Raw genomic sequence first — 23,655 nt, 5'->3', positions numbered from 1 at the left:
TACATAAACTGTGTAAATACATCTAAATGCTATTTCAGATGCAGATTCCAGAAATGTTTTCTTATGTTGGAATGAAAAACACTAAGTACCGGATGAAGTGCTGCTTATTCTTACCCAAAAATACAAAATGGAAGAAAGAGTTAAAACTGATCACAATTTTGCTACTCAAGCTGTGTATGAACATTTTTATATATATTTATTTGCTTCTTTTCCATTTTGCATTTACTTGTACTTTTACGTTCAATACTTAAGTACATTTAAGATTTAAAAAATACTTTTCTTACTTAAGTACAATAAATATCACATACTTTAAGACTTTTACTCAAGTAATATTCTAAACGGTGACTTCAACTTCTACCAAAGTCATTTTCTAGTAAGATATCTGTACTTTTACTTGAGTATGGCTTTCATGTACTTTATACACCACTGGCAAAACTGTCCAATTTTTACCTTTTTAGATCTCACGAGCCCTCATTAACTTTTCCCATAATCTCTATTATGTTTCCAAAACATAAATGTATTTGTCCCTTGTGATTTATACTGTATATTGTTTCTGTTCTTCTTGGCATTGGTTATCAGTGTAAATATGCTGTGGAATATAATATATCCTTTTCAGTTTGTACACAAATGGGGCATTCAAACTGATGTGTATCCATTCTAATATATTTTGAATTTAAAATAATCTGTAAAAACATCATCGATGAGACTTTCACACTATGGTCGGTGATACTGAAGATGTCAATGATATGCAAATGATATGCAATGACATGCAAAACAATGCACAACCACCCACCACTATAAATTCCATAAAAATGTCCAAAAGTAAGTTTTGTTTAAAAAATATTTATTGTCACAGACACTTAACACGGTACGAGATTGCCCGTGCGATAAGAAGTTCAATGATCTGATGTCTCCCTGATGCACACATGCATCTCTACAGCACTGAAATGGAATGACCCCGGTTGCCGCTTCTTTTCCCAGCATGCTCTTTGTTTCCTTTAACAGCTTAGCAAGCCCCTGTAAAATAAGAGATGGGAAAAAACAGATCAGACAGACAAATCAAATCCAAACTCCATCTTTATGTGCATGATTAACTTAAATTAATAAGAGTACTTTTGTTGTATTGCAGCTAAATTGAAAGTCTGACTTCTTCTGTGAACTTACCAGACTGCAGGACGGGCTGGAACTGACCAGCCATGCAGATCTCTTCCTGTTTCTGGCGGACGATGCGCTGGATTGCAGGAGGCAGGCCACGGGGGTTGCGTGAGAAGATCAGGGCATAGCCATCTTCACATGTGCCATCATCATTCAGAGTGCGGCAAGCGTAGGTGATAGCATAGTTGTCGTAGTCGGTGTCAATGATCCAGTAGTTGTCACCTTTATGAAGAATAAACAATAAAAACTAAGTCAAATGATTCATGTGACAGTAATGGGTACAGATGATATAATGGGTGCAGATCTGTCTTCTGACCTCCGCTGGACAGATAGCTAGCCAAACCCTGATAGTTCATGAACATCTTGCCAGGAGTGTTAGGGTCAGGAACACTGTACTGGGCAGCCATGTCAGCACACACAACCCAGAATCTGTAAAGAGTTAGCAGGATTAGCATTAGCATGTGACATCATCACTGACTTATTTCTCAATTAACCAAGAGCCTGTATAAAGCAGGATTAGCATTAGCATGAGACATCATCACTGTCATATATTTAAACTTGTTTTCTGAATCAACCCAGATGCCTTAAGCAGTAGGCTAAGGTTAGCAGTAGCATGTGATGTCATTGCTATCAAACTTGCTTTCATGTTCTCCCCTGTTGAAAAAAACAGCATATGCTGGTTTGCTGGTTTAAACTGGTCCTTTGCTGGTTTATGCTGGTCCTTTTGCTGGTTTATGCTGGTCATGTGCTGGCAAAGGACCAGCTTAAACCAGCAAAGGACCAGCATAAACCAGCAAAGGACCAGCTTGGACCTGCTCAAACCAGCATCCCAGCGTCAAAACATACCTAACCAGCATATGCTGGTTTTTTCAACAGGGTCTGAACTATCAAAATGTCCAGTTCTGGTTTTTATTAAATGTTTAAAAAATGTTTTTCTTGGTTATGTGAACATTAAGAGGAATGTTCCATTTTATTATTTTGCAAACATTTTGGGAATGTTACTTTTAACTAACTTACACAAAGAAACGTTCCATAAACAATGTATAACTAATGTTTTTGTGCTAACATTTTGACCAGATAACTTTGAAGGAACATTCTATTAACGTTACTGGAAGAATGTTTGTTCATAACTTCGCGAGAATATTGCCAGACATTAGCCAAAGTTCAGAGAAGGTTCCCTGTTAGCTGGTATAAGCAGCAGAATTAGTATTAGCATGTGACGTTATTGCAGTCATATAAGTTTCTGAATCAAATGTTTCATTGTTACACTCATACTTTCAGACTTCACTAACCCGAAAAGAGTTACGCGGCCCTTGGAAGAGGCAGACATGGTCCCATCATCATCAATGGTGTATTCGGCAGAGATGTTGTCCTGGAGGAAGAGTCCCTCCGGGTCTTTCTTCTGCTGGGCGTACCATTTGCCTGCATACTACAAGATACAATACACCAGGTCAGGTCAACCTATCTGTTTTACATTAAGATTACAAATGAGCCAACTTTTATCCCCTCTGAAATCATCAAACTGCATTCTACATACTCTCTTGGGGTCAAAGTTGTCCTTGACTGTAAAACTGTCCACAACGCAGGAGGAGGACCAGCAGCGCTCAATGTAGGACAGGAAAACCACTAGCAAGGCAAACTTGTAGTATTCCATTCTGAGCAATGGAGAAGGAAATCACAGGTGCTAATCAGCTCATTTTTCATTACAGTTTGGACTGCAGTTTTGTTAATCTCAGCCCAGAGGGCCTACAGAAAAACACTAGATTTTACCTGCTTGTTTTGTTGTTGTTTGGACTGAACGAAAGGAAGGAATCAGTGGTGTTGGATCTCTCTTTGTGGTTCTCCACAAGGCTGTGTTGTCTACACTGAGCAAAGGTCCTTTTATACCAACTCTACAGACAGGCTTATTGATTATTTTCACTTCTTGTGACTAAATAAGGTTCTTAAATCTACGGTTAATCCGGTTGTAGAAATCCTCACTGTAATCTGGCGTCTCGGTTGAACCCTCCCATGCTTGCCATAAAAACAATTAAAGCTTTATGCAACTGTAGTGAATGTAGTGAGACATTGTTTAAAGCAAAAACATCTGGGAGTAGGGGTCAAGGAAATTGAAAAAAAAAAATCATTCTAAGCATTATTTGTGAAATTGTTTTTAATACCTATTGCATTATGTTATGTTATTAGGTATCTGGTAAATTTTGTTGGAATAGTTTTGGAATAGTTTTCCTCTAAATATTGGAACTCATAATAAAGTTGTATAAATATTCTCTCAACAAACTAGGTATTTACTTGTCCGTTTCATCCCTTATTATTACATGAAGCTAGAATGTTGCTGAGTAAGGATGGCTCTTCAGTTTGTGTTATTTTGTTAAAGACTACTCTTTATTTTTGCATATCCAAGTTTAAATCTAGATCCTTTATGTCCTGTATGTTGATGTTAGTTATGTTAAAATATCAGCTACTATAAGATAAACAAAGTTAGATATACAGGATTCAAATTTAGTTAAAATAATTAGGATAAAAATAATTTTGTCACTTAATTATAACTACACTCCAGTAATTTCTGCAGATGTATTTCCAAAGATGAACAAGCTTTAGCTAATGCTAGATGTACTAATTGTCCAATAATCTGTAAAAAAAACCCAAGAAGACGAGTCACATTGCCATGTTGGAATGATTGTGATTGTTGATTTCAGTGGGGATGGTGTTCCAGTGTTATCTTGATGACAATAGGCTCCTAGAGGCTTTGTGTTGTTTTGATGAGATGGACGTGATTACGGAAGCAGCTTTATTCATTATGAGAATCTATTATGTAATAATGTACTTGGCTCTTTCGATTTGTGTGGTGTGATCACATCAATTTCACATTCATCAGGTTTTAAGAGGAGCCTTGTTTATAACAGCACAGTATTGGTGTGCTAAGGAAAGCAGGAACAGTAATTACGCTAACAAAATCTAGATAATATAATATTTCTTTACCTTATGTCTATGATGTCATTACATAAAAGCAATGCATAAAATTGCATTATCTATTCCATTCCAAATGTATTCATTATGATGTTGTACAGGCTCCTAGTCTTCCTCATTATTCAACTCCGTTATAAAATTATAGAACTTGTATTGTGAAAATATTTTTTTCAAATAAAGATTTTATTATTAATAATAGTAATTTTCTTTAAAACAAAGTAATCAGTAGGATTTATTTATTTAAAAAATAATATATATGTAATTCTGTCAGTATCAGATTTTTAGTAGCTCTTTTAGGTTTAGGTTATTAACCTGAGGTTGATTACCATTATCACAGTTTTGTTTGGAAATTTAATTCAGGAATCACTGTTAACTGTTTAGGTCTTTGTTTTTAAGCTACTTAGCCAGACGTTTGATGTTGAAGAAGACGTTTATTGTACATGATTGATGTTCATTCGTATCTATTTTGAAATTACTTGTTCTAGACTGTCCTCATAAGACTTTTCTGAGCTGTTCTTGGGATTACTTCCCATGCATATCTGCGTAACATAAGTGGCCAACATTTGTCGAATTAGCAGTATTAGGATTGGTTGGCCGCAGGTAATGTCACGTTACAGCACTGAGAGCTCTTGGCTCAGATTCTATTGTGACCTCAAGGAACTTTGCTCTCAGGTGGGGTGATTCAGCATCATATGTATCCGTTCAGTTGCCAGTATGCTTGACAAGTTCCATTACATAATGCATAATTAGTTCCTGTCTTGAGTAACTCTTATAGTGGCAGTGTTGCCATAGTTCGAATCCCAATCCATTTATTTAGAGATGAGATATGTCTAAAGATGAGATATGGCTAACCTGGCTGACCTCTTGGCACTCCAGACAGCATTCAGTAGTATATATTTGTGGGTGTGCTCCACAGAGATTAGTACACTTCTTTTTAAATACCTTCATTTCTTTTTTTGGCCTGTCAGAGATATATAATTTAACAAATTTTGTTGGGATACCAATTACAAGTTATTTTTCAAAATATCTTATTTTGTGTTCCGCAGAAGAAAGAAAGTCATTCAGGTATGGATCGACATGAGGCTAAGTACATAATAACAACATTTTTATTTTGTTGGGTTGTGTATCCATTGTACTATAACGGGTTAGAAAGTGTAAAATATTGTTTGCAATTTTCAGCTTTAACAATTGCCTCTTACTTGGTTAAAGCTTTTGTCAAAAAATTCATTAAATTTTTCACCATACATTTTTCTCAGTGGATATTTTCACACCTTGCTGTTTCCTTCAACTTCAGCACATGCAGAAATGCATCTGTGTCCCTCTTGTTTTGTTTGTCGTCCACATGGACTTCACCCCATAAAGCCTGATCCTAATCCTTCACATCCCCCATGTTCTCAAGGTTTTCTCCTGGCCAACCTATGAAACTATTCAAACAAAGGCACTCCTTAGTGTGAGTTCATACACCAGTGCTGACCATGCACATGTTCCCGCACTGAATGATGCACTAGATTAAGCTTGTTTTCTGGAATCACATGCATTGTTTCATGCTCCAGTTCAGAGAACAGGGGGTCTTTAACCCTATTAAGCTTATGTATTTGATGCATGAATCTGTAAGGCCTCTAAATTATATGCATGACCAAAAAAAAAAAGCTGAAAAATCTGTTCTGCCCTCTAATTGATAAAAATTGTAAAAATGTCCACCTTTAGATCATGGCACGTGTCCTGTGAAAACTTTGTCTAAAGGTGTTAGCTACAGATTAACAAGTACTTGGCTAGCACATTCTAACTGCGTAAGATTTATAAATGCCTGTCAGGATAGTGGTCTAGAAAAAAAGTCCCCAACACAGTCAATTTTGCAAATCTAAATTTTCCCCAGGAGTTTTCAGCTTCCCTCCCCATCGGCCAGTGCAAGGACTGCAGTATAAAAAAGTTGAGATCAATTGAGTTCAGTCACACTGTGCGAATTGCAAGATCATTTGCATGTGAGATCAATAAGTTCACATGAGTTCAGTGAAATGAGTCAAACTGCACCCTTGTGGGTTTTGTAGGAAAAGACAAACGCATTTAGACAATTACAAAAAAAAACATAAGTTGTTGTTTGATTTATCACCTTGAGGTCTTTTATTTACAAGGGATTAAAAATGTATTTGTTTTCAGTTTCATTTGGTTAATGTGTAGCATCATCCTGATCAGCACACTCAGAAAAAAAGTTGTCACTGCAGCGGTACCTTTTCAAATTCAATCTCTGTATCTTACTTACTCCTAAAGGGTGCATGTTGGTACCTTAAAGGTACATCTTAGTTCCTAAAGTGTACATATTTGTGCCTTTTGAAAAGGTACCCGCCCCAGTGACAGCTTTTCTTTTTCTTTTTTTTTTACCATTTTTCTAAGAGTGCAGAATAATGACTGATTCTTATCACTAGGTGGCACAAAAACACTTGGGCTGGATTCAGATTCTGAGTTCTGCTGTTCTGTGGGTCACACAGACACCCACAAAATAAAATGTTTGTTGACATGTCAAAGAATAAAAGTGTCTTACATATTACAATTTAAATGTTTAAACAAACATTAACACATTATCGAAAATTGTACATAGGAATCCATTATTCTTATCAATACATTGGTTGGTGATATCGTATTGGTTATAGATCTGATGTGCTAATAAAGAGGTTGAGGTTCACACTCTAGTAGAGTGGATTCCCATTCCCATTTCCTCAGGCTACTCCAAAGATATTGCACTTTGTCTAACAGGTTGATTTAGTTGCAATCTTTGTGTATTGGCAACTAACTGACAACTGGATACATTTGACTATTAATCATTTAGGCCTACAGCTTCTAAATGTACACCAAAACATTAGAGATGTATCAGCACTCACAGATGCACACAGGACCTACCCTCAGGAGCCAAAGCTCTGACTTGTTTTGTGCACGTATGGAGCTATTAATATGCTGATTATCCTCATGACCTTTTGCTTAAGATGGATACGAGGCCTTTATATAGAAATTAACTTTACCTCAACAAAAGGATTATCTGCATTTTATGATAAGACTCTGTATCGTTATTCCATCTAGGCCCATATCCCTCAGTAGTTTTTATTAGGAGTATTTAGAATGCACCAAAAATATTTAAAATGCAGCATCAAACAGTGTCACATGTGGAAATCAAATTTATTAATTATTAACACAATTTATCATTTGTTTATTTTGTTTTGTTTTGTTTTAAGTGTAAATATCTATAAATCTGATACAGAATTTGTAGTTCAGGAGCAGAACCAAGACCAACAGGTTTAAAAAAAGGTTTCCAAACAAGCAGCATACATTTATTTCATTTCATTTAATTTTTGCATTATTTTATTTTATTTTTGCATTGTTTAAATTTTATCTTGTTGTTCATAATTCTTCCGCTAGCTTTTTTTATGCCACTATAATGTATTCTGTTTGTAAATAATAAACACTCATTATGTAATACTGTATATTGGTGTACAGTGTTCATAATATTGGCATACAATGGCATATGAATCACAGTCTACCAGTTACGTATTGCAAATTATATATACTGTATCTGCAGTGGTCCCACTTTTATGCTAATCCATGTTACTGCTATACAAAATGGCAGTATTATGGCAGTATTATACTTTCATAGAATGAAATACGGAGTTATTGACTCATGGATGCTGATAATGTGTTATTTTATTTTATAATTTTTCTCTGAAAATAGTATAGTGGTTCAGGCACAATATTACTATGTCTGGTCATCTTTTGGTCTTTTTTAATGACTAATATTCACATACACTGTACATTTGTTCTTTTCCATTTTTTAAGGAAAGCCCTTTCACTGCTCCCATGGTTGCAGTCACACCGAGTAAGAAGACAACTGGGGTGCTGAGATAATCAGCTAGTGGCCTGGTTAAATAGGGCTTAGTAATGAGGAGTGTGTTTTTAATAAGAACTTAAAGAGCTTGTAGTGCAAAGGCCAGGCTTCTGGGAGAGGAGACAGAGAGAAACAAAGCATATGATTGTGCATTACCACTCACATACTTTATGTCGTATAGCTTTTCCTCTAAAACAGTCATTAAGAGCATCTCTTCTCTTTCCCAGGACACAGAGAGCATTCAGAGGAGGACGGCGGTCGGTTTCAGCTCTGGGCTCAGGCTTTGATGCAGGTCACCTGATCAGTTTTACTAGAGCAGATCCTGATTCACTTTCAACACTATTAGAAAAACACCTTGCTGATGACAGTTAGATTGGACACGGGTTGCCCCGGCTGTGGCAGGCACCTCATCTCCTGATTCTTCGTTTTCTCAACCATTTGAGGATTATATGCTGTAAATATTCTGTTTTTGTCCTGAAAGCTCAATTGAACTCTCATTACTTGACCATCACCTGCCAGTACTGGGATTGGGGCAGAAGATCCCAAGATGAGTGTCAAAAAAGAAGACGTGGAGAAGTTCCTGGATGGAAATCCAGATTTTGCCAGGAGCTATTTTGACAAAAAGCTCAAACCTGGTGCTGTGGCCTCGATCATGCGAATACCATAGTCTAAAGTGGATATGAACAGTTTTAAGGACATATGCTCGGTAGAGGAAGGAGCGATATTCTACGATCTCATTACAGACATGCAGGAGAACGTCAATATGGAGAAGGTGATTTTTAAGATTCTGAAGCGGGTCAGTGCTCTGATTCATGCTGACCGATGTAGCTTGTTCATGTATCGACAGCAGAACGGCATCGCTGAGCTGGCTACTCGTCTCTTCAACGTTAATGAAAATTCTGAGCTTGATGACTGTGTGGTGCCTCCAGACTCTGAGATCGTCTTCCCTCTGGACATCGGTATAGTAGGACATGTGGCTCAAACCAAGAAGCCCATCAATGTGAAGGATGTTACACAGGTACAAAAGAAAACATTGCATCTGTACACAGATCAGACAAACTGTAAAACTTGATTGAAAGAGGCTCATGACTCTATTATACATTATTAGACTGCAGGTATGGTCATATTTTGAGGCTTGGCAAATCCTCTTGACATAATCTATTTATGACCCATGTCCAGCATGAAGGATTTCACGTGGCATTTATACAGTGACCAAATCTCTTCTCAGTAGTTGAATCACACAAAAACTTAGAACAGATTGTTTGTTTAATGATTTGTACAATAGGTTGTGGGTTTTACAACATTATATAATTATTTCAATTTGTTATCTCTGCTGTATTAGTTATTTTGTTAAACAAGGGACAAACACTGAATTTTTGGTAACACCTTACAATAAGGTTCCATTAACAGTAGTTAATTGCATTAGTTTACATGAACAATGAAAAATATGGTAACACTTTATTTTATGGTGTCCTTGTTACACATTACATGTAGTAATAATAATAAATTATGCATAATTGCATGCAACTAACCTTAAACCAAACCCTCATCCTAGCCATAAAGTAAGTACATGGAGTTCATTAATACTACTCAGTACTTAAATGTATAATTACACTGTAACAAGGACACTAAAATAAAGTGTAACAAAAAAATCTAATGCATTTATTATTCTTAGTTAACCTTTACTAATACATTATTAAAATCAAAAGTTGGATCTGTTAATATTATTTATTGGACTTGGACTAACAATGAATAGTTTTTATTAACTAACATTAACAAAGATTAATAAATACGGTAACAAATGTATTTATCATTGTTATTTAATGGTACACTGAAAAAAAATGATTCATTGAATTTACACAAAAAATTTAAGGTAAGTGGTTGCAATCAATTTATTTTTTAATATAAATTTTAATTTAAATTTTGCTGAAAGTTAGTCAACTAAATTTGTTTATTTAAATGTAGCTAAAATAAATTGATTGCAACCACTTACCTTAAAAAATTTAGTATCTTTTTTTTTTTCAATGTAGTTAATGCATTAACTAAGGCTGATGATACACGGGGCAAATTTTTGAGCAATTTTGTCAGGCAACTTTTTTTGAGCAATGTTGCTTGGGCACTTTGCCATTGAGAATGGGTAACAAATTTCTATCTGGATACTTTAGATCGGTCGTGGGCCCTGTATCTCACCTGGTTGCCCGTAGATGGCAAAATTGCCCAAAGTTGCCTGGCAACATTGCTCAAAAAGTTGCCCCATGTATCATCAGCCTAACAATAACTAATGGGGCCTTATTGTTAAGTGTTACTAAAAAAAAATGTCATCTACTTTCTAATATCCATTCTAATATCTAATTAATCCATTAGCAATAATGTCAGATAAATGTGCAAGTTAGTATAAATGTGTAGGGACAGTGTGTAATGTGCATGACAAAACTGACCTTGCTTTCACTGTAGGATAGTCACTTCAGCTCATTCGTTGATGAACTTACTGAATACACCACACGCAACATCTTGGCTGCACCCATCATGAATGGCAAAGACATAGTAGCCATCATTATGGCTGTCAACAAGACTACTGGTCCCCATTTCACAGATGAAGATGAGGATGTAAGTGTCTGTCTGCTGTTTGTGTCCATCACTAATATTAATACAGTCTATAGTGGACTCAAAAAGAATTTGGACACAGTTTAAAATAGCACATTTTAAATGAGTAAACAAAATTAAGACAAGTATTTACCACATTTTAATTGGCAATAATGCCTAAATGAGTTACAAAATTAAGAGTTACTTATTTTATAAAATGTTGAAATGAGAGAGTAAAGATATACTTGCATATACTTTTGAGTATATATATATATACTATATATGTATATACTGTATATACTCAATGTATAATATACATTGAGTTACTTACTTTTTTTTCTTAATATTTTTTCCCAAAAGCTTTTTTTAAAGTATCTGAAAGTTGGCTCTCTGAACCTGAAGATTTTTCATCTGAGCTACCTTCATAACTGTGAAACACGAAAAGGACAGGTCAGTCTGCATAAGCTTGCAAAAACTAGCTATAGGTGATGAAATTGTAAAACCTGAATTGAACAATATATAAATAAATGCGTTTTTCATATATCTCATGCATAGCTGCTGTTGTGGTCAGCTAACAAGGTCTTTGAAGAGCTCACAGACATTGAACGACAGTTTCACAAAGCTTTGTACACCGTACGAGCCTATCTCAACTGTGACAGGTACTCTGTGGGCCTACTGGACATGACCAAGGATAAGGTACGTCAATCACTATAATTGCTGAAAGCAACAGAGACTTCATGCTTGATTTAGAGGCTCTCCTGTCTCTTTCTAAGACTGGCCCGGTGGTTTTATTCTCTTGCAGGAGTTCTTTGATATTTGGCCTGTGTTGATGGGAGAGCAGCCACCTTATTCTGGCCCTGTTACTCCAGATGGAAGGGTAAGCTGCATTTTTTTTACAATCAAAATCAAAATTGTTTTAACATGTACTCACTCTTATGTCATTGCAAATCCATTTGACTTTCTTGTGTACCAGTTTGGAGCTTATTTTCCAAACAGTGACATCTGTGGTCACCATTCACTTTTGTTATATATAAGAGAGCAGCTTAGACATTTTGGACATTACTTCTTTTTTGTGAAAGAAAGTCATATAGATTTGGAATGGCATAATAAATGTTGACAGAATATTCATTTTTGGGAGAACTATACCTTTAAGGTCTCTAAAATGCTTATAAAATCTTTTAAAATAAAAATTGTATCTTTCGTTTTACTTAGGAAATAATTTTCTACAAACTTATTGATTATATTTTGCACGGAAAAGAGGACATCAAGGTCATACCGTAAGTTTTCCTATTCTCCAACGTGTTATAGCCAGCGTGTGCATTATAAAATTATAAAGCATTATAAAAACACAATTTTCTTTTTTACAGAAATCCACCTGCAGATCATTGGGCTTTGGTTAGTGGATTACCTACATATGTTGCAGAGAGTGGATTTGTAAGTGACTCCTTTATTACTTTGGGAATAAAGTATGGCTGATTTTTGAAAAGTTAAGTAATTACATATAGTATTCACTTATTCATTTCTGTTGTGTATTTAAGATTTGCAACATCATGAATGCAGCAGCAGATGAAATGTTCAACTTTCAGGTATTTTTATTTAATTTTTTTTATAAAAACAGGGTTCCTCAAATCCGGTCCTGGAGGGACACTGCCCTGCAGAGTTTAGCTCAAACCCTGATCAAACTCACTTACCTGTGATTTTTTTATGGATCCTGAAGACCTTGATGAGCTCGCTCAGGTGTGTTTGATTAGGGTTGAAGCTAAACTCTGAAGGGCATTGGCCCTCCAGGGCAAGATTTGAGGAGCCCTGGTCTAAAACATGTTTAATGGTTGAAGTTCCCTTGACTTGCAGTAATAACACTTTGGGTTTCTGTAGACGGAAGCTCTGGATGACAGTGGATGGACCATCAAGAATGTGCTGTCCCTGCCAATTGTCAACAAAAAAGAAGAAATTGTTGGCGTTGCAACTTTCTACAACAGGAAGGACGGCAAACCATTTGATGACCATGATGAACAACTCATGGAGGTAAAATTGAGAGATTGATTGGTAGCATTACTGAGAATGGTCATTTACTGACTGAATTCAACAACTTGTTGACTTGCGGAACAATGCGTTGCTGTCTCAACAGGCTTTGACACAGTTTCTGGGCTGGTCAGTCCTCAACACAGACACCTATGACAAAATGAATAAGCTGGAGAACAGGAAGGACATTGCCCAGGACATGGTGCTGTACCATGTCAAATGTCGAGATGATGAGATTCAAAACATCCTTGTAAGTTTATACTTATTATTATTTTATTATTTTATTTTATTACTATTTATTTTTGTTCTCTTTGGTATTTCTGTTCTAGAAAACAAGAGAATATTTTGACAGAGAACCAAGAGACTGTGAGGAGGACGAGCTTTTGGAAATTCTGGTACACTGAACTGCTTATTAATTAAAGATTTTGAAATTACTGGCTGATCTTAATCTTCTCCGATAGATAAGATAAAGTCACCTTTAATAGGAATCCATTATTTAAAACATTACAGATGCTTTCAGATATGTCTATTGTGATTCTCTCCATATACTAATTAAGTTTAAGATATGCTGTTTCAGCTATTATTGCATTATTCAAAATACTTTGCATATTTTTTTCATTTTGCATTGGTTTGTTTTTCAAAAGTTATGCACTGACTGACTTTTTTTTTTTTTTTTTTTTTTGCAGAAAAATGAGCTGCCAGGTCCAAAAAAGTTTGAGATCTACGCATTCCATTTTTCAGACTTTGACTGCACTGAACTGGAACTTGTAATGTGTGGGATTCAGATGTACTATGAAGTTGGAGTGGTTAAAAAGTTTCAGGTCCCTCAGGAGGTAAATTTGCTTGTTTATAATGATGGAGACACCTGATTTGTGTCGTGAAGCATCATGGAATTCCATAAAATTGGCTGCTATTTTCCAATTAGGTTTTGGTAAGATTCATGTACTCAGTGAGCAAAGGCTACAGGAAAATCACCTACCACAACTGGCGCCATGGCTTCAATGTTGGGCAAACCATGTTCACTTTACTCACGGTATGACCTGCTCAGCTTACCTTTACTTATGATGACTTGTTTAGGGTCCAAACTAAATGTATGTTGTTGATTTACGCATTTAAAAATGATGAAACAGAATTTCAAACATAATGATTGTTTCCAAACAAGTTTGTTTGATCCGGTTTCAGACAAACAGATTTTTGCATCTTTGTTGTTCATGACACATTTTAAATACACATACTAAAAATGAAAAAATCATAATGAAAATTATTTTTTGTTTTTTATGGAGCCAGACAGGCAAACTGAAGCAGTATTACACAGATTTGGAGGTGATGGCCATGATCACTGCAGGCTTCCTGCATGATATCGACCACAGAGGCACAAATAATCTCTACCAAGTGAAGTCAGTAGATACTACTACTATTTCTACTAGTACTTGTACTATTATTGCTTCTACTAATAATAATCTTCATCACATTTGTATGTTTTGTGATAAGGTCCCAAAATCCTCTAGCCAAGCTGCATGGATCCTCCATTCTAGAGAGGCATCACTTGGACTTTGGCAAATTCTTGTTAGGCGACGAGGTATGAGCAAACTGTCCAGAATGTGAGCCTTCTTGTTAATTTGATTTGACCCTAACATATGTTTTTTTTCTTAGTCATTAAACATCTTCCAGAACCTCAACAGAAGACAAACGGAGCATGTCTTCCACCTCATTGACATTGCCATTATTGCAACTGATCTTGCATTGTACTTCAAGTAAGGTTTGACAATATATCATACGTAGTAGTATGTTTTAAAGTCTCTTTAAAGGAATTTTTCACTCAACAATGAAAATGCATTATTTACTTGTCACTATGTGGTTTCTGGAACTGTATACATCATATACAGTTACTTTTTTCTTTAGTTACTTTGTATAGTGCCAGTTTATAGTGACCGTTGCTGTTCATTTAAAGAAGTGAAACTAAAGGGGAAGTTGTGGCCTAATGGTTAGAGAGTCGGACTCGTAACCCAAAGGTTGTGGGTTCGAGTCTCGTACCGGCAGGGATTGTAGGTGGGGGGAGTGAATGTACAGCGCTCTCTCCCACCTTCAATACCATGACTGAGGTGCTCTTGAGCAAGGCACCGAACCCCCAACTGCTCCCCGGGTGCCGCAGCAAAAAAATGGCTTCCCACTGCCCCGGGTGTGTGTTCACGGTGTGTGTGTTCACTGCTGTGTGTGTGCACTTTGGATGGGATAAATGCAGAGCACTAATTCCGAGTATGGGTCACCATACTTGGCCACATGTCACATCACTTCACTAAAGCTAAAATGAGACAAAAGTTTTAAAATATGAACTTTTTCTACCTTAAAGAAAGAGAACAATGTTCCAGAAAATTGTGGATCTCTCTGAGACATATGAAGATCAGAAGAAATGGGTGGACTTCATGTCTCTTGAAACAACAAGGAAAGAAATTGTAATGTAAGTGTGTCCATTTACAACTTCCGCTAGGCATTTTAGCATAATACATCTCTTAGAAATAATCAATTTGGGCTTTGCGTGTTTTTATATTTTTAATAATTGACCAGGGCCATGATGATGACAGCGTGTGACCGCTCAGCTATCGCAAAACCATGGGAGGTACAGAGCAAGGTAAGAGATGTCAAATGAAGAATAACTACAGGTTTGCTTCTCAGCAATATATAAGTGTAATTTCTCCCATCCTAGGTCGCCCTCTCTGTAGCAGCTGAATTCTGGGAGCAGGGTGATCTTGAGAGGACTGTTCTTGAGCAACAACCTATCGTGAGTACATGAATCTAATATTGGTGGTTGGGCTGCTAGGAAAGCTCCCATCTTGGAAACCATTGGTGGAAAAAAAAAACAATCATGTGGTGTTTGTCTTTTAATCTAGCCCATGATGGACAGGAACAAAGCCGCAGAGCTGCCAAAGCTTCAGTGTGGTTTTATCGACTTTGTCTGTACTTTTGTCTACAAGGTACCTTTATGAATGAAGGGAACTGAACTTTTTTGTTTGTTTGTTTCAAGAAATGAATGACCAAATCATTCTCATTTTGTTTTTAACATTAAGATTAATTAGCAACCCCTCCCTCTTTGTTTTCCATAGGAATTCTCTCGTTTTCACCACGAGATCCAGCCCATGCATGATGGCATTCTGAACAACCGGATGCATTGGAAAGAGAGGCAGGAGGAATATGAGGCAAAACTAAAGGCAATGGAGGAGGCAGCTAAGGCCAGACAGGAAGCAGCTGCCAAAAATGGTTTGAATTTTAATCGTTTGCTTAAGATTTTATTCATCTATACCCTTTGTTCACTGTATTTCTACTAAATTAGAAAGAACCTACATTCAGACCCTCTTACACTGTAGCTCATTTTCAGGTTGACGTTTGACATAACAATATAGATTTTTATTTAAAAAATCAGTAAAAACAGTAATATTGTGAAATATTATTACAAAAACAAAACGTTTCTATTTTAATATATTTTAAAATAAAATGTAATTTATTTCTGTGACGGCAAAGCTGAATTTTTAGCATTCATTACTCCAGTCTTCAGTGTCACATTATCCTTCAGAAATCATTCTAATTTGCTGTTCAAGAAACATTTTTTATTATTATACTTCAAATAAAGTATAATTTTATCTTTGATCAATTTAATTAAAAAACCCTGATGACCCCAAATATTTGAAAGGTACTGAAGTGTACACTGACATGCTACATGGCCAACAGTATGTAGACACCCAAAATCCACACCTATATTTGCTTGTACAGATTTACAGATTAATTTAGTCTGTTAACATGAAAAAGAAAAACACTTTGACTTCCACAAAAGAACCCAGACACAAAAAGCTAACCTGAAGAAGATGTAATTAAACATCAACAACTTCATTAATCTCCAAGAAACTTGATTGGCCATCAAAAAGCCCAGACCTGAACTAGAATAGCCAATAACAAAAGAGTGTCCACATCCTGTCGGCCATATATCGTATGATATGATGCATTTCTTTCATTCGGACTCTTTGTGTTTGTTTCTGTACGGTTTCTCTACAGCTGCAAATTCCAACAGCACCAGTGGATCAGGATCAGGATCCAAGACCTGCTCTATCTGCTAGAGAAAAGATGACGTTACAGAGGGCAAGGCAGTTTGAGATATAGTACATCACACAGATCAACATCACCCTTAGGATCCCCAAAGATCTAATCAAGAGTGAGTGGGAAAACACTGTCAATGCATTATATGCTATCAGCAGGCCACAAGACCACCTGCTAACCAAAACACACATGGGATCTTGCCTACTACAGTTAGCATTACTGTTCCATTGTTTCCTTTGGGTCATAGTGTTCAAGCATTTTTATAGGATGATAATCAGTTTAAGTTAATCACAATGCAGACTTAGATGTACTATAGGAAAATTCAGAGGTGAATATTGAAAATATGGTTCTTATTTTCAAAAAAAAAAAAAAAGGTTTATTTTGTTTTTCTCTCCATGCAATCAAAGATATTAGCATTATCTATAAATTACTTGTATGGATAGGTTTTAATTTATTTTAATTTATCAGCTGCTATTTAGTATCAAGCAGGTCCATGACAAGTTAACTTTTGCTCCATTTTGTAATTTTAATGTCTAATTTGTTGACACCTGCTACTTTCACTGAATATCAGAAAACAAAGGCCATTATATGAGTGATACGTATTTTTTCTGTCATTTATTCCCTCTAAATGTAATCACATTGTACAGATGGAAGCTAACATTGCAGGTTGCTAAATGTGAGAAGGTAGGTGACAGACCTTAGTGCGCAACAAAATAGTTTCTGGTAAGCTAGATGGCAGAATACAGTGGTGGTCAGCATGTATAAAGATTGGGTTTAAAGTTATAGTTTGAATTTTTTTTTTCTTTAACTTAAGCCGACAGGTAATGCACAATTGTCCTTCAGACTTATTTACATCAAGTGCTGTCATGGGTGTGTTTTACTGAGCAATGTCCCGTTACTCAGTGTCTCCGCTGTTGGGACATGCGTTCACAGAGAAAACTAATTCCAGTGGCCTTGATATCATTCATCTGTTCTCAGCTGACCCGTCATCACACTGAACCTTGAGAAGTCTGTGATTAAAGGGATAGTTCACCTTCAGTTGCTGGTACCCATTGACTTGCATAGTGTTTTTTTTCATACTATGGAAGTCAATGGGGACCAGCAACTGAAGGTGAACTATCCCTTTAAATTCATGAAGGTATTCAGATTCAGACTTTTTTTGTAGGAATCAAGTTTTTCTTTCACTAGTTGTCTATAAAACATCGTAAAAACATCAGTTGTGAATCTAATTGTGTAAATACACAAAATGTATTTTTAAACTTTATGAGGTACGACTTTACATACTGTTAAAAGTAAAAATTACAAAGGTGTGTTTTAGTGCACTTAATGAATTTTACAAGCTTATAATACAAAGCTGCTGCTTCTGTTTCACATATCATAAACGTTTAATTTAAGTAGCGAAGAATCAGGCAGTAGCAATGAAAATTAATGTTTAAATCAATGTGTCAGATCTGACAGCGAGGGCCCGATAAGAAGACTTATCGAGTCTTTTTGAATTTGACACAAATGTGATTTACTTGCAGAGCAAGTTTAATCATTTTTGACATGAATTTGATTATTTTGATTCATCTTCAAATATGATGCTCGCAAACCATCAAAAATACAGCATCAAATATGGATGATTCCAATTAAATTATTAAACATTAAGCTTCACTTCTGTATGCTCAATACAATGACAATTAAAGCATATATTTTTATGAACTTTGTGTTTTTCTTAGTACTTAGATTGACTATTTCAAATAAATTATGTTCTTTCTATTTATCAAAGAATACTCGGGGGGGAAATGTATCACATGTTACAACAGGAAATGCTTCTTGAGCACCAAATCAGCATATTAGAATGATTTCTGAAGGATCATGTGAGACTGGAATAATGGCTGCTGAAAATTTAGCTTTATCATCACAGGAATAAATTACATTTTAAAATATATAAAAATAAATAAACAGCTATTTTACACTGCAGTATTTCACAATATTACTGTTTTTACCAATTAAATGCAGCCTTGGTGAGCAGAAGAGACTTATTTCAAAAACATAAAACATAACTTACAGACCCCAATTTTTTTGATGGGTAGTATATTATAGCAATAACAATATTAATTTGAGACTATTTCAAACTACAAAGGATTTCATTCTCTTCACACATCTACTCAATGAGTCACTCGATAAGAAAGCCTCTTATCCCATGAGAACTATCAGCAGTTTCCACCCTTCCCTTCCTAGATACTGTAACTGAGTGTCATCTGCAAAGGTTATCTGAACATCCCTACACATTCCATTTCCCAATAAATCCTCTGACAATATTCTTACAAGACTTCCAATATTTTTGTCTCTGTTAAAGTCATGGCAGTTTTGGGTTTTTAGATTAACTCAGTAGAAATGTTGTTTATAAATGAAGGAAAGCAGTTTCTAAACAAATATTTATCTCGCTTTTTTAAATAGTTAATGAAGTGCAGCACCGCAGCTAAGTAGCTGTGAAGCATTTGTGCAAAATCAGCACTTGTGCTGTATTGGCTTGACCTAAATCCTGGGATTTATGCTAAACCATGGTGAGGTTATACAACCGTCCTCCCTCTATAAACGTCACCACAGCAGTGCAGTAAAGACAACAGTCCTCAACACATTCTCAGAGAATGATCTTGGTTTGTCATGCATATAGTGCATATAACTATAACCCAACCAAATGAAAATGTTCTTTTCTTGCTGAAAAGGTATGCAGACGCCCTTATGATGCATAAATCAGAATTACTTGAATAATGGCAATGAGGAAAAAGAAAACATACAAGAATATTTTTACCTTCTGAAAATAAAATTAGGTTTATTGTGATTCATTTCATTTGGTGCTGGAATGGATACATCATGGAGATTTACTTCAGAATGGTGTCAGAGTTTGCTGTGGAGATAAAAAAAAATATTAAGATATTTTCATATTTTGAATTATTTGTGGTCAAGTTAACACCCTGTAGCCTGTGAGAAGAAATATATCCCCTGAAATTCCTTTCCATAAACAGCACTACTTTGCATTTGATTCACTGAATATTTTCAATGAATAACTTTGAACCCAAAGTTAATTTTCAAGTAGGTGAAAACTGACATGCTACATAATGAGACACTGTTAATGTATGACAAAACAAAAAGAGGACTAATTTCTTTCGTCAAACACCATTTCAACATTACTGTATCTCCCCTCTACATAAGGCTGGTTAATGTAAAATATCCGCATTCACTGAAACACAAAGATAAGAAACTAACAGGTGGGCCAGGGTTAAACATCTGATATATTTTGCTATATTTTATCCTTGTTATATTGTAGTATCAAATTGTGTGTGTGTGTGTGTGTGTGTGTGTGTGTGTGTGTATACATACAGAGAGAGAGAGAGAGAGTGTGTTACAGACCTTCAGACAGCTGTTTGTAAATGCGTTCTTGCTCTTCCCTGAGTTTCTTCTCTTCCTCCTCGATCCTCCTTTCTTCAGCAGCAATGGGCTTCAGATAATCTGGTGAGAAAATGGATTTAAAAAACACCATAGAAAGACAATTAATTTAACTGAGGCAGAAAAGGCAACACAAAAGCCTGCATTAAAAAACCAAAATGTTTAAAAATGTCACCATAACTCAAACACTTACCATATCTCTGCTTCCCATAAATGAATCCAATTAGCAAGGCTGACCATCTTGCTGTCTGAAATCAGGGAATGAAAACTGCTGGTTTGTTTACTGGTGAGCTTGTAAAGGACTTCACAGGCCACTCTTATATTTTACAAATCAATCTCTTTATTGATACGACTAAAACTGAACATTCACTTTGGGAAAATAGAGTTTCAATTATGTTTGGCTCGAACTCCAGGACAACAGCATGCAAATCAGTTTGGTAATGAATACTTGACATTCAGCAATGTCCTTTGGTGTGGCACGCTATAATTAATATAGTCAACTATTTAAAAGAGTTTTAAAATATACAGATATGTTAATATTAAGTATACACTTTGTATGACCATATTAATTTAGATTCTAACGTTACAGGGAATATTTATACTTTTATAAATTCACCTTATCGTGTACAAGTTTAGTCGTTACCCTTATTCACATTTGACACGTTCCTTCGCTCTTTTCTTCGCAACACGTCATGGTACCCATTAGATAGCATTACTGACCTTGCAGTGCTGTGGTTAGACAGCTAGCTGGCTAACACGATTAGCTCATCCACCGGCTACATCTGCTATAGGTTTGACCATAGACGTAATAAGGGTTTGACCAACAGATTCTATGCTAAGCTAACACATTATCGTTGGCTATGTATAGCGCTATTTGCTGAGGATAAATGAAGGTCGCTGATATAAGCTATATAAACTAGCTGTTTCTGAATTTAAAACACAATTTGATAGTCATATTCCTAAGAGAAGCTATACCTTAATAAGCGGGAAGACCTGTACGGGAGGAACCATGTTTGAACAGACCTCTTCAGGCAGGAGAAGAGGAAGTCGCTGCTTTGATTCTCCCTGCTGTCTGTCAGTAGGCTACACTGTACACAGTACAGTACAGTACATGTCCATCAACTTTTTGCCCGTTTTTCACCATTTTTAAATAAAAAACAATAATAATTTTAAACCTTTTTAGAAGTTCGCTTAAATATTCCTACAGTGTAACAACGGAGTTTTTTTTTAAGTATAAATATTCAACCCAGTCTCACAGTTAATATAGGGTATTAATTTATTCATTTGTTAGGCCTTTTATTATTGTTATTATTATTAGTAGTAGTAGTAGTAGCATTGTTGCTTATTGTTGTTAATTTTAACAACCAGTTGACTTAGTCTTACAGTGTGAAAATTTAGTTTTTTTAATATGTATAAATATGTCATACAGTCTCTCAATATAGGGTAGGCTATTTATTTATTTAGTAGTAGCAGTGGATAAGATTTAGAAATAAATCAGTTTTGTCAACTGCCCATTGTCATTCTGGTGTGTCATGCATGCCTTGTCATTAAAATACAAATTGTACAAACTGTGTAAACCTTTTAAAAACTATAATTACAAAATCTTAGATAAGACAGGTTATAATTATAAAGATGAATTCCATCAAAGCCTACTTCCTAAATAGATATTTGAAATCAGTCTCATAGTGATGATAAATTTTTTTTATTAGCCACAGATTAAACATTAGATGTCTCCACCTGAGTTAAAGTTGTTCCTTCTATTTGAATCTATTTCTGGAGGTGATGTCACCGATGCCAACACAGGTGTCAGTTTCAGAAACCTGCTGGATTAGAAAGCATGTTGGAACGCTTGTAAATTAAATTTAAACATAGCTGACAGAATATGAAGTAAGTTCTGACACACACACACACACAAAAATATGCCCTGATGTGACATTGAACTATTTCTCACAGTAACCTTGATTAGTTATTATATTTAATATATGTGTTAATATTAGGTATGTTATATTGCTATACGATAGGAAAACCTTGTATCAGCCTCTTGCATTAACCTCTTCCCTTAATAGAAAGTTATGCAGAGCGCCAGAGTGGTCACTGGAAATAGAACAATGATGTACTTCTCTGGTATTTAACAGATGGATCACAAAAATACAGCCGACTTGTTTTGGAACATGACAGCATGTGCTCAGTCATAGCAGCTCTTCGACAGGCTGACACACACTGTAGTGCTAATAGAGGAGCGTTACTGGAATGTTCCAAGACAGCATATAAAAGCCTCAGGTCTTGTTCATTGGGACAGAAGCACAGAAGAACTCAACCAGCTCAAAACAGCACCAGAAATCCACCAAAAATGCTTTGCCCAAACACATTTCAGCCTCACCTCAGCCCATTCATGGACTTCCACTGGCCAGTGCGCAGTCTGTGGCCAGAAACCAGACCTCTGTTCTTTCAGATCGAGAAAGAAATGATGAGACACTTGCAGGAGATGAGACACAACCTGGAGTTCATGGAATGCCTGCACCAAAGGATTTTCGACGAGATTGACCACGTTTCACCCATGACGACTTTCAAACCCATCTCATTCCAGCTCGGAAAAGAAGGAAGCCTCTATGCACTGACACTAGATACGAAGGATTTCACTCCAGAGGAGCTGTCCGTTAAACAAGTGGGCAGGAAGTTGCGGGTGAGCGGCAAGACAGAGAAGAAGCAAGACGATGGGAAAGGATCATTCTCGTACAGATGCCAAGAATTCAGGCAGGAGTTTGACCTTCCTCAAGGTGTGAATCCTGAGATGGTGACCTGCTCTTTAAATAATGGACAGCTACAGATAGAAGCACCCAAAGAAGCCAATGCTGTGAGCATCGAGAGAGTGATTCCCATTACATACACTCCTGCTGTGAAAAGTCCTGTTCCTCAGAGCCCTCAACCTCAACCTGAGAGCCAAGGAGCTGAGGCAGAGGCTATAGATAATTGAGCTTTGCCTCTATATATCGCACAATGGAACAAAATGACATTCATTTATAGCTTGAACTTACAAAATTGTAAAAGAATCACATTTGTCAAAGATCATTATTGGTCCTACCTTTTGTGGAATTGTATTATCATTTTGTTAATTGTATTACCATTCTGTATTTGTTTTGTTAGATTGTTACATTTTTGTTAAATTGCAAAAAGATGTAAAAAGAGAAGAAAAAAAAACTTATTTTGTGTACATCCAATAAACTAAAAAACTAATCAAATTTGGGTCCTGGAATGGCTACCATGTTTATGTCATTTGCCAGATTTACACAAAATATTATTCAGTTGGTAAATGTATTAATTTGTATTTATTTATTTATTTATTTAATAAATGCATCTTCAATTTTTGTCTTTACAATTTCTTAAGAATGTTTGCTTGCATTAAATTATTAAGAATTGCATGAATCTCACAAATTTATAAAACCATTTGTTTTCTTGGTGTGAAAAATCAGCAGTGATCAGAAACTATGTTCTTTAATATGGATCTCATCCATATTGATGCTTTAACAAAACATGCTTAA

The 23,655-nt window shown here is 35.8% G+C and overlaps 4 protein-coding genes and 1 long non-coding RNA gene across 8 annotated transcripts; 2 read left to right on the top strand and 3 right to left on the bottom strand.

The window, feature by feature from the left end:
• Positions 1-832: 832 nt before the first annotated feature.
• Positions 833-3,031, bottom strand: LOC107703584 (purpurin-like). Its single transcript, XM_016506270.1, has 6 exons — positions 2,926-3,031; positions 2,693-2,810; positions 2,448-2,584; positions 1,472-1,584; positions 1,165-1,377; positions 833-1,017 (listed from the first exon to the last, which is right to left on the bottom strand). The coding sequence occupies exons 2-6, from the start codon at positions 2,807-2,809 to the stop codon at positions 1,007-1,009; spliced, it is 591 nt and encodes a 196-aa protein (XP_016361756.1). The 5' UTR covers position 2,810; positions 2,926-3,031; the 3' UTR covers positions 833-1,006.
• Positions 3,032-8,068: 5,037 nt separating this feature from the next.
• LOC107703582 (rod cGMP-specific 3',5'-cyclic phosphodiesterase subunit beta-like) lies at positions 8,069-17,040 on the top strand. Its single transcript, XM_016506268.1, has 22 exons — positions 8,069-9,011; positions 10,448-10,600; positions 10,937-11,026; positions 11,132-11,272; positions 11,379-11,453; positions 11,789-11,853; positions 11,944-12,010; positions 12,115-12,162; positions 12,452-12,601; positions 12,705-12,848; positions 12,928-12,993; positions 13,285-13,431; positions 13,524-13,631; positions 13,886-13,995; positions 14,090-14,177; positions 14,252-14,352; positions 14,949-15,056; positions 15,164-15,227; positions 15,303-15,377; positions 15,487-15,570; positions 15,700-15,853; positions 16,643-17,040. The coding sequence occupies exons 1-22, from the start codon at positions 8,673-8,675 to the stop codon at positions 16,702-16,704; spliced, it is 2,439 nt and encodes an 812-aa protein (XP_016361754.1). The 5' UTR covers positions 8,069-8,672; the 3' UTR covers positions 16,705-17,040.
• A 112-nt stretch (positions 17,041-17,152) lies between these two features.
• Positions 17,153-17,843, bottom strand: LOC107703583 (uncharacterized). The gene is made up of 2 exons (XR_001635846.1): positions 17,802-17,843; positions 17,153-17,684 (listed from the first exon to the last, which is right to left on the bottom strand). It is a non-coding gene; the product is annotated as an uncharacterized LOC107703583 (long non-coding RNA).
• A 1,631-nt stretch (positions 17,844-19,474) lies between these two features.
• Positions 19,475-21,197, bottom strand: LOC107703581 (ATP synthase subunit e, mitochondrial-like). Its single transcript, XM_016506267.1, has 4 exons — positions 21,092-21,197; positions 20,310-20,364; positions 20,081-20,179; positions 19,475-19,577 (listed from the first exon to the last, which is right to left on the bottom strand). The coding sequence occupies exons 1-4, from the start codon at positions 21,125-21,127 to the stop codon at positions 19,552-19,554; spliced, it is 216 nt and encodes a 71-aa protein (XP_016361753.1). The 5' UTR covers positions 21,128-21,197; the 3' UTR covers positions 19,475-19,551.
• LOC107703580 (heat shock protein beta-11-like) lies at positions 20,367-23,303 on the top strand. Of its 4 annotated transcripts, none has more exons than XR_001635845.1 (2): positions 20,367-20,402; positions 21,896-22,020. XR_001635845.1 is itself a non-coding variant. In XM_016506264.1 (2 exons), exons 1-2 carry the CDS (start codon positions 20,378-20,380, stop codon positions 23,088-23,090), a joined length of 864 nt encoding a protein of 287 aa, XP_016361750.1. In that variant the 5' UTR covers positions 20,373-20,377; the 3' UTR covers positions 23,091-23,303. The 4 variants fall into 4 exon arrangements, 3 of the variants coding, with proteins under 3 accessions (XP_016361750.1, XP_016361752.1, XP_016361751.1); XM_016506264.1 differs by lacking the exon at positions 21,896-22,020 and adding an exon at positions 22,252-23,303 and having other exon boundaries at positions 20,373-20,402; XM_016506266.1 differs by lacking the exons at positions 20,367-20,402; positions 21,896-22,020 and adding exons at positions 20,417-20,553; positions 22,252-23,301.
• The last annotated feature ends 352 nt before the right edge of the window (positions 23,304-23,655 follow it).

The sequence above is a fragment of the Sinocyclocheilus anshuiensis genome, unplaced genomic scaffold, assembly GCF_001515605.1.
Source record: "Sinocyclocheilus anshuiensis isolate Anshui unplaced genomic scaffold, SAMN03320099.WGS_v1.1 scaffold330, whole genome shotgun sequence".
Classification (NCBI taxonomy): Eukaryota; Metazoa; Chordata; class Actinopteri; order Cypriniformes; family Cyprinidae; genus Sinocyclocheilus; species Sinocyclocheilus anshuiensis.
Note: the sequence above shows the minus strand (reverse complement) of the source record. Positions and strands in the feature narration are given on the sequence as shown.

What these genes read in the sequence shown, in the direction of transcription:
- LOC107703584 (XM_016506270.1), bottom strand. Translation starts at nt 2,809, where the DNA reads ATGGAATACTACAAGTTTGCCTTGCTAGTGGTTTTCCTGTCCTACATT. An exon ending in GGCCGCGTAACTCTTTTCGG is followed by an intron (nt 1,585 to 2,447) that starts GTTAGTGAAGTC and finishes AACTCTTTACAG; the next exon opens with ATTCTGGGTTGTGTGTGCTG. An exon ending in TAGCTATCTGTCCAGCGGAG is followed by an intron (nt 1,378 to 1,471) that starts GTCAGAAGACAG and finishes TTCTTCATAAAG; the next exon opens with GTGACAACTACTGGATCATT.
- LOC107703582 (XM_016506268.1), top strand. Translation starts at nt 8,673, where the DNA reads ATGAACAGTTTTAAGGACATATGCTCGGTAGAGGAAGGAGCGATATTC. An exon ending in ATGATGAACAACTCATGGAG is followed by an intron (nt 12,602 to 12,704) that starts GTAAAATTGAGA and finishes CTGTCTCAACAG; the next exon opens with GCTTTGACACAGTTTCTGGG. An exon ending in GATCTTGCATTGTACTTCAA is followed by an intron (nt 14,353 to 14,948) that starts GTAAGGTTTGAC and finishes TCTACCTTAAAG; the next exon opens with AAAGAGAACAATGTTCCAGA.
- LOC107703580 (XM_016506264.1), top strand. Translation starts at nt 20,378, where the DNA reads ATGAAAACTGCTGGTTTGTTTACTG. An exon ending in AACTGCTGGTTTGTTTACTG is followed by an intron (nt 20,403 to 22,251) that starts GTGAGCTTGTAA and finishes GGTATTTAACAG; the next exon opens with ATGGATCACAAAAATACAGC.
- LOC107703581 (XM_016506267.1), bottom strand. Translation starts at nt 21,127, where the DNA reads ATGGTTCCTCCCGTACAGGTCTTCCCGCTTATTAAG. An exon ending in TTATGGGAAGCAGAGATATG is followed by an intron (nt 20,180 to 20,309) that starts GTAAGTGTTTGA and finishes TTTTCTCACCAG; the next exon opens with ATTATCTGAAGCCCATTGCT. An exon ending in TTACAAACAGCTGTCTGAAG is followed by an intron (nt 19,578 to 20,080) that starts GTCTGTAACACA and finishes TTATCTCCACAG; the next exon opens with CAAACTCTGACACCATTCTG.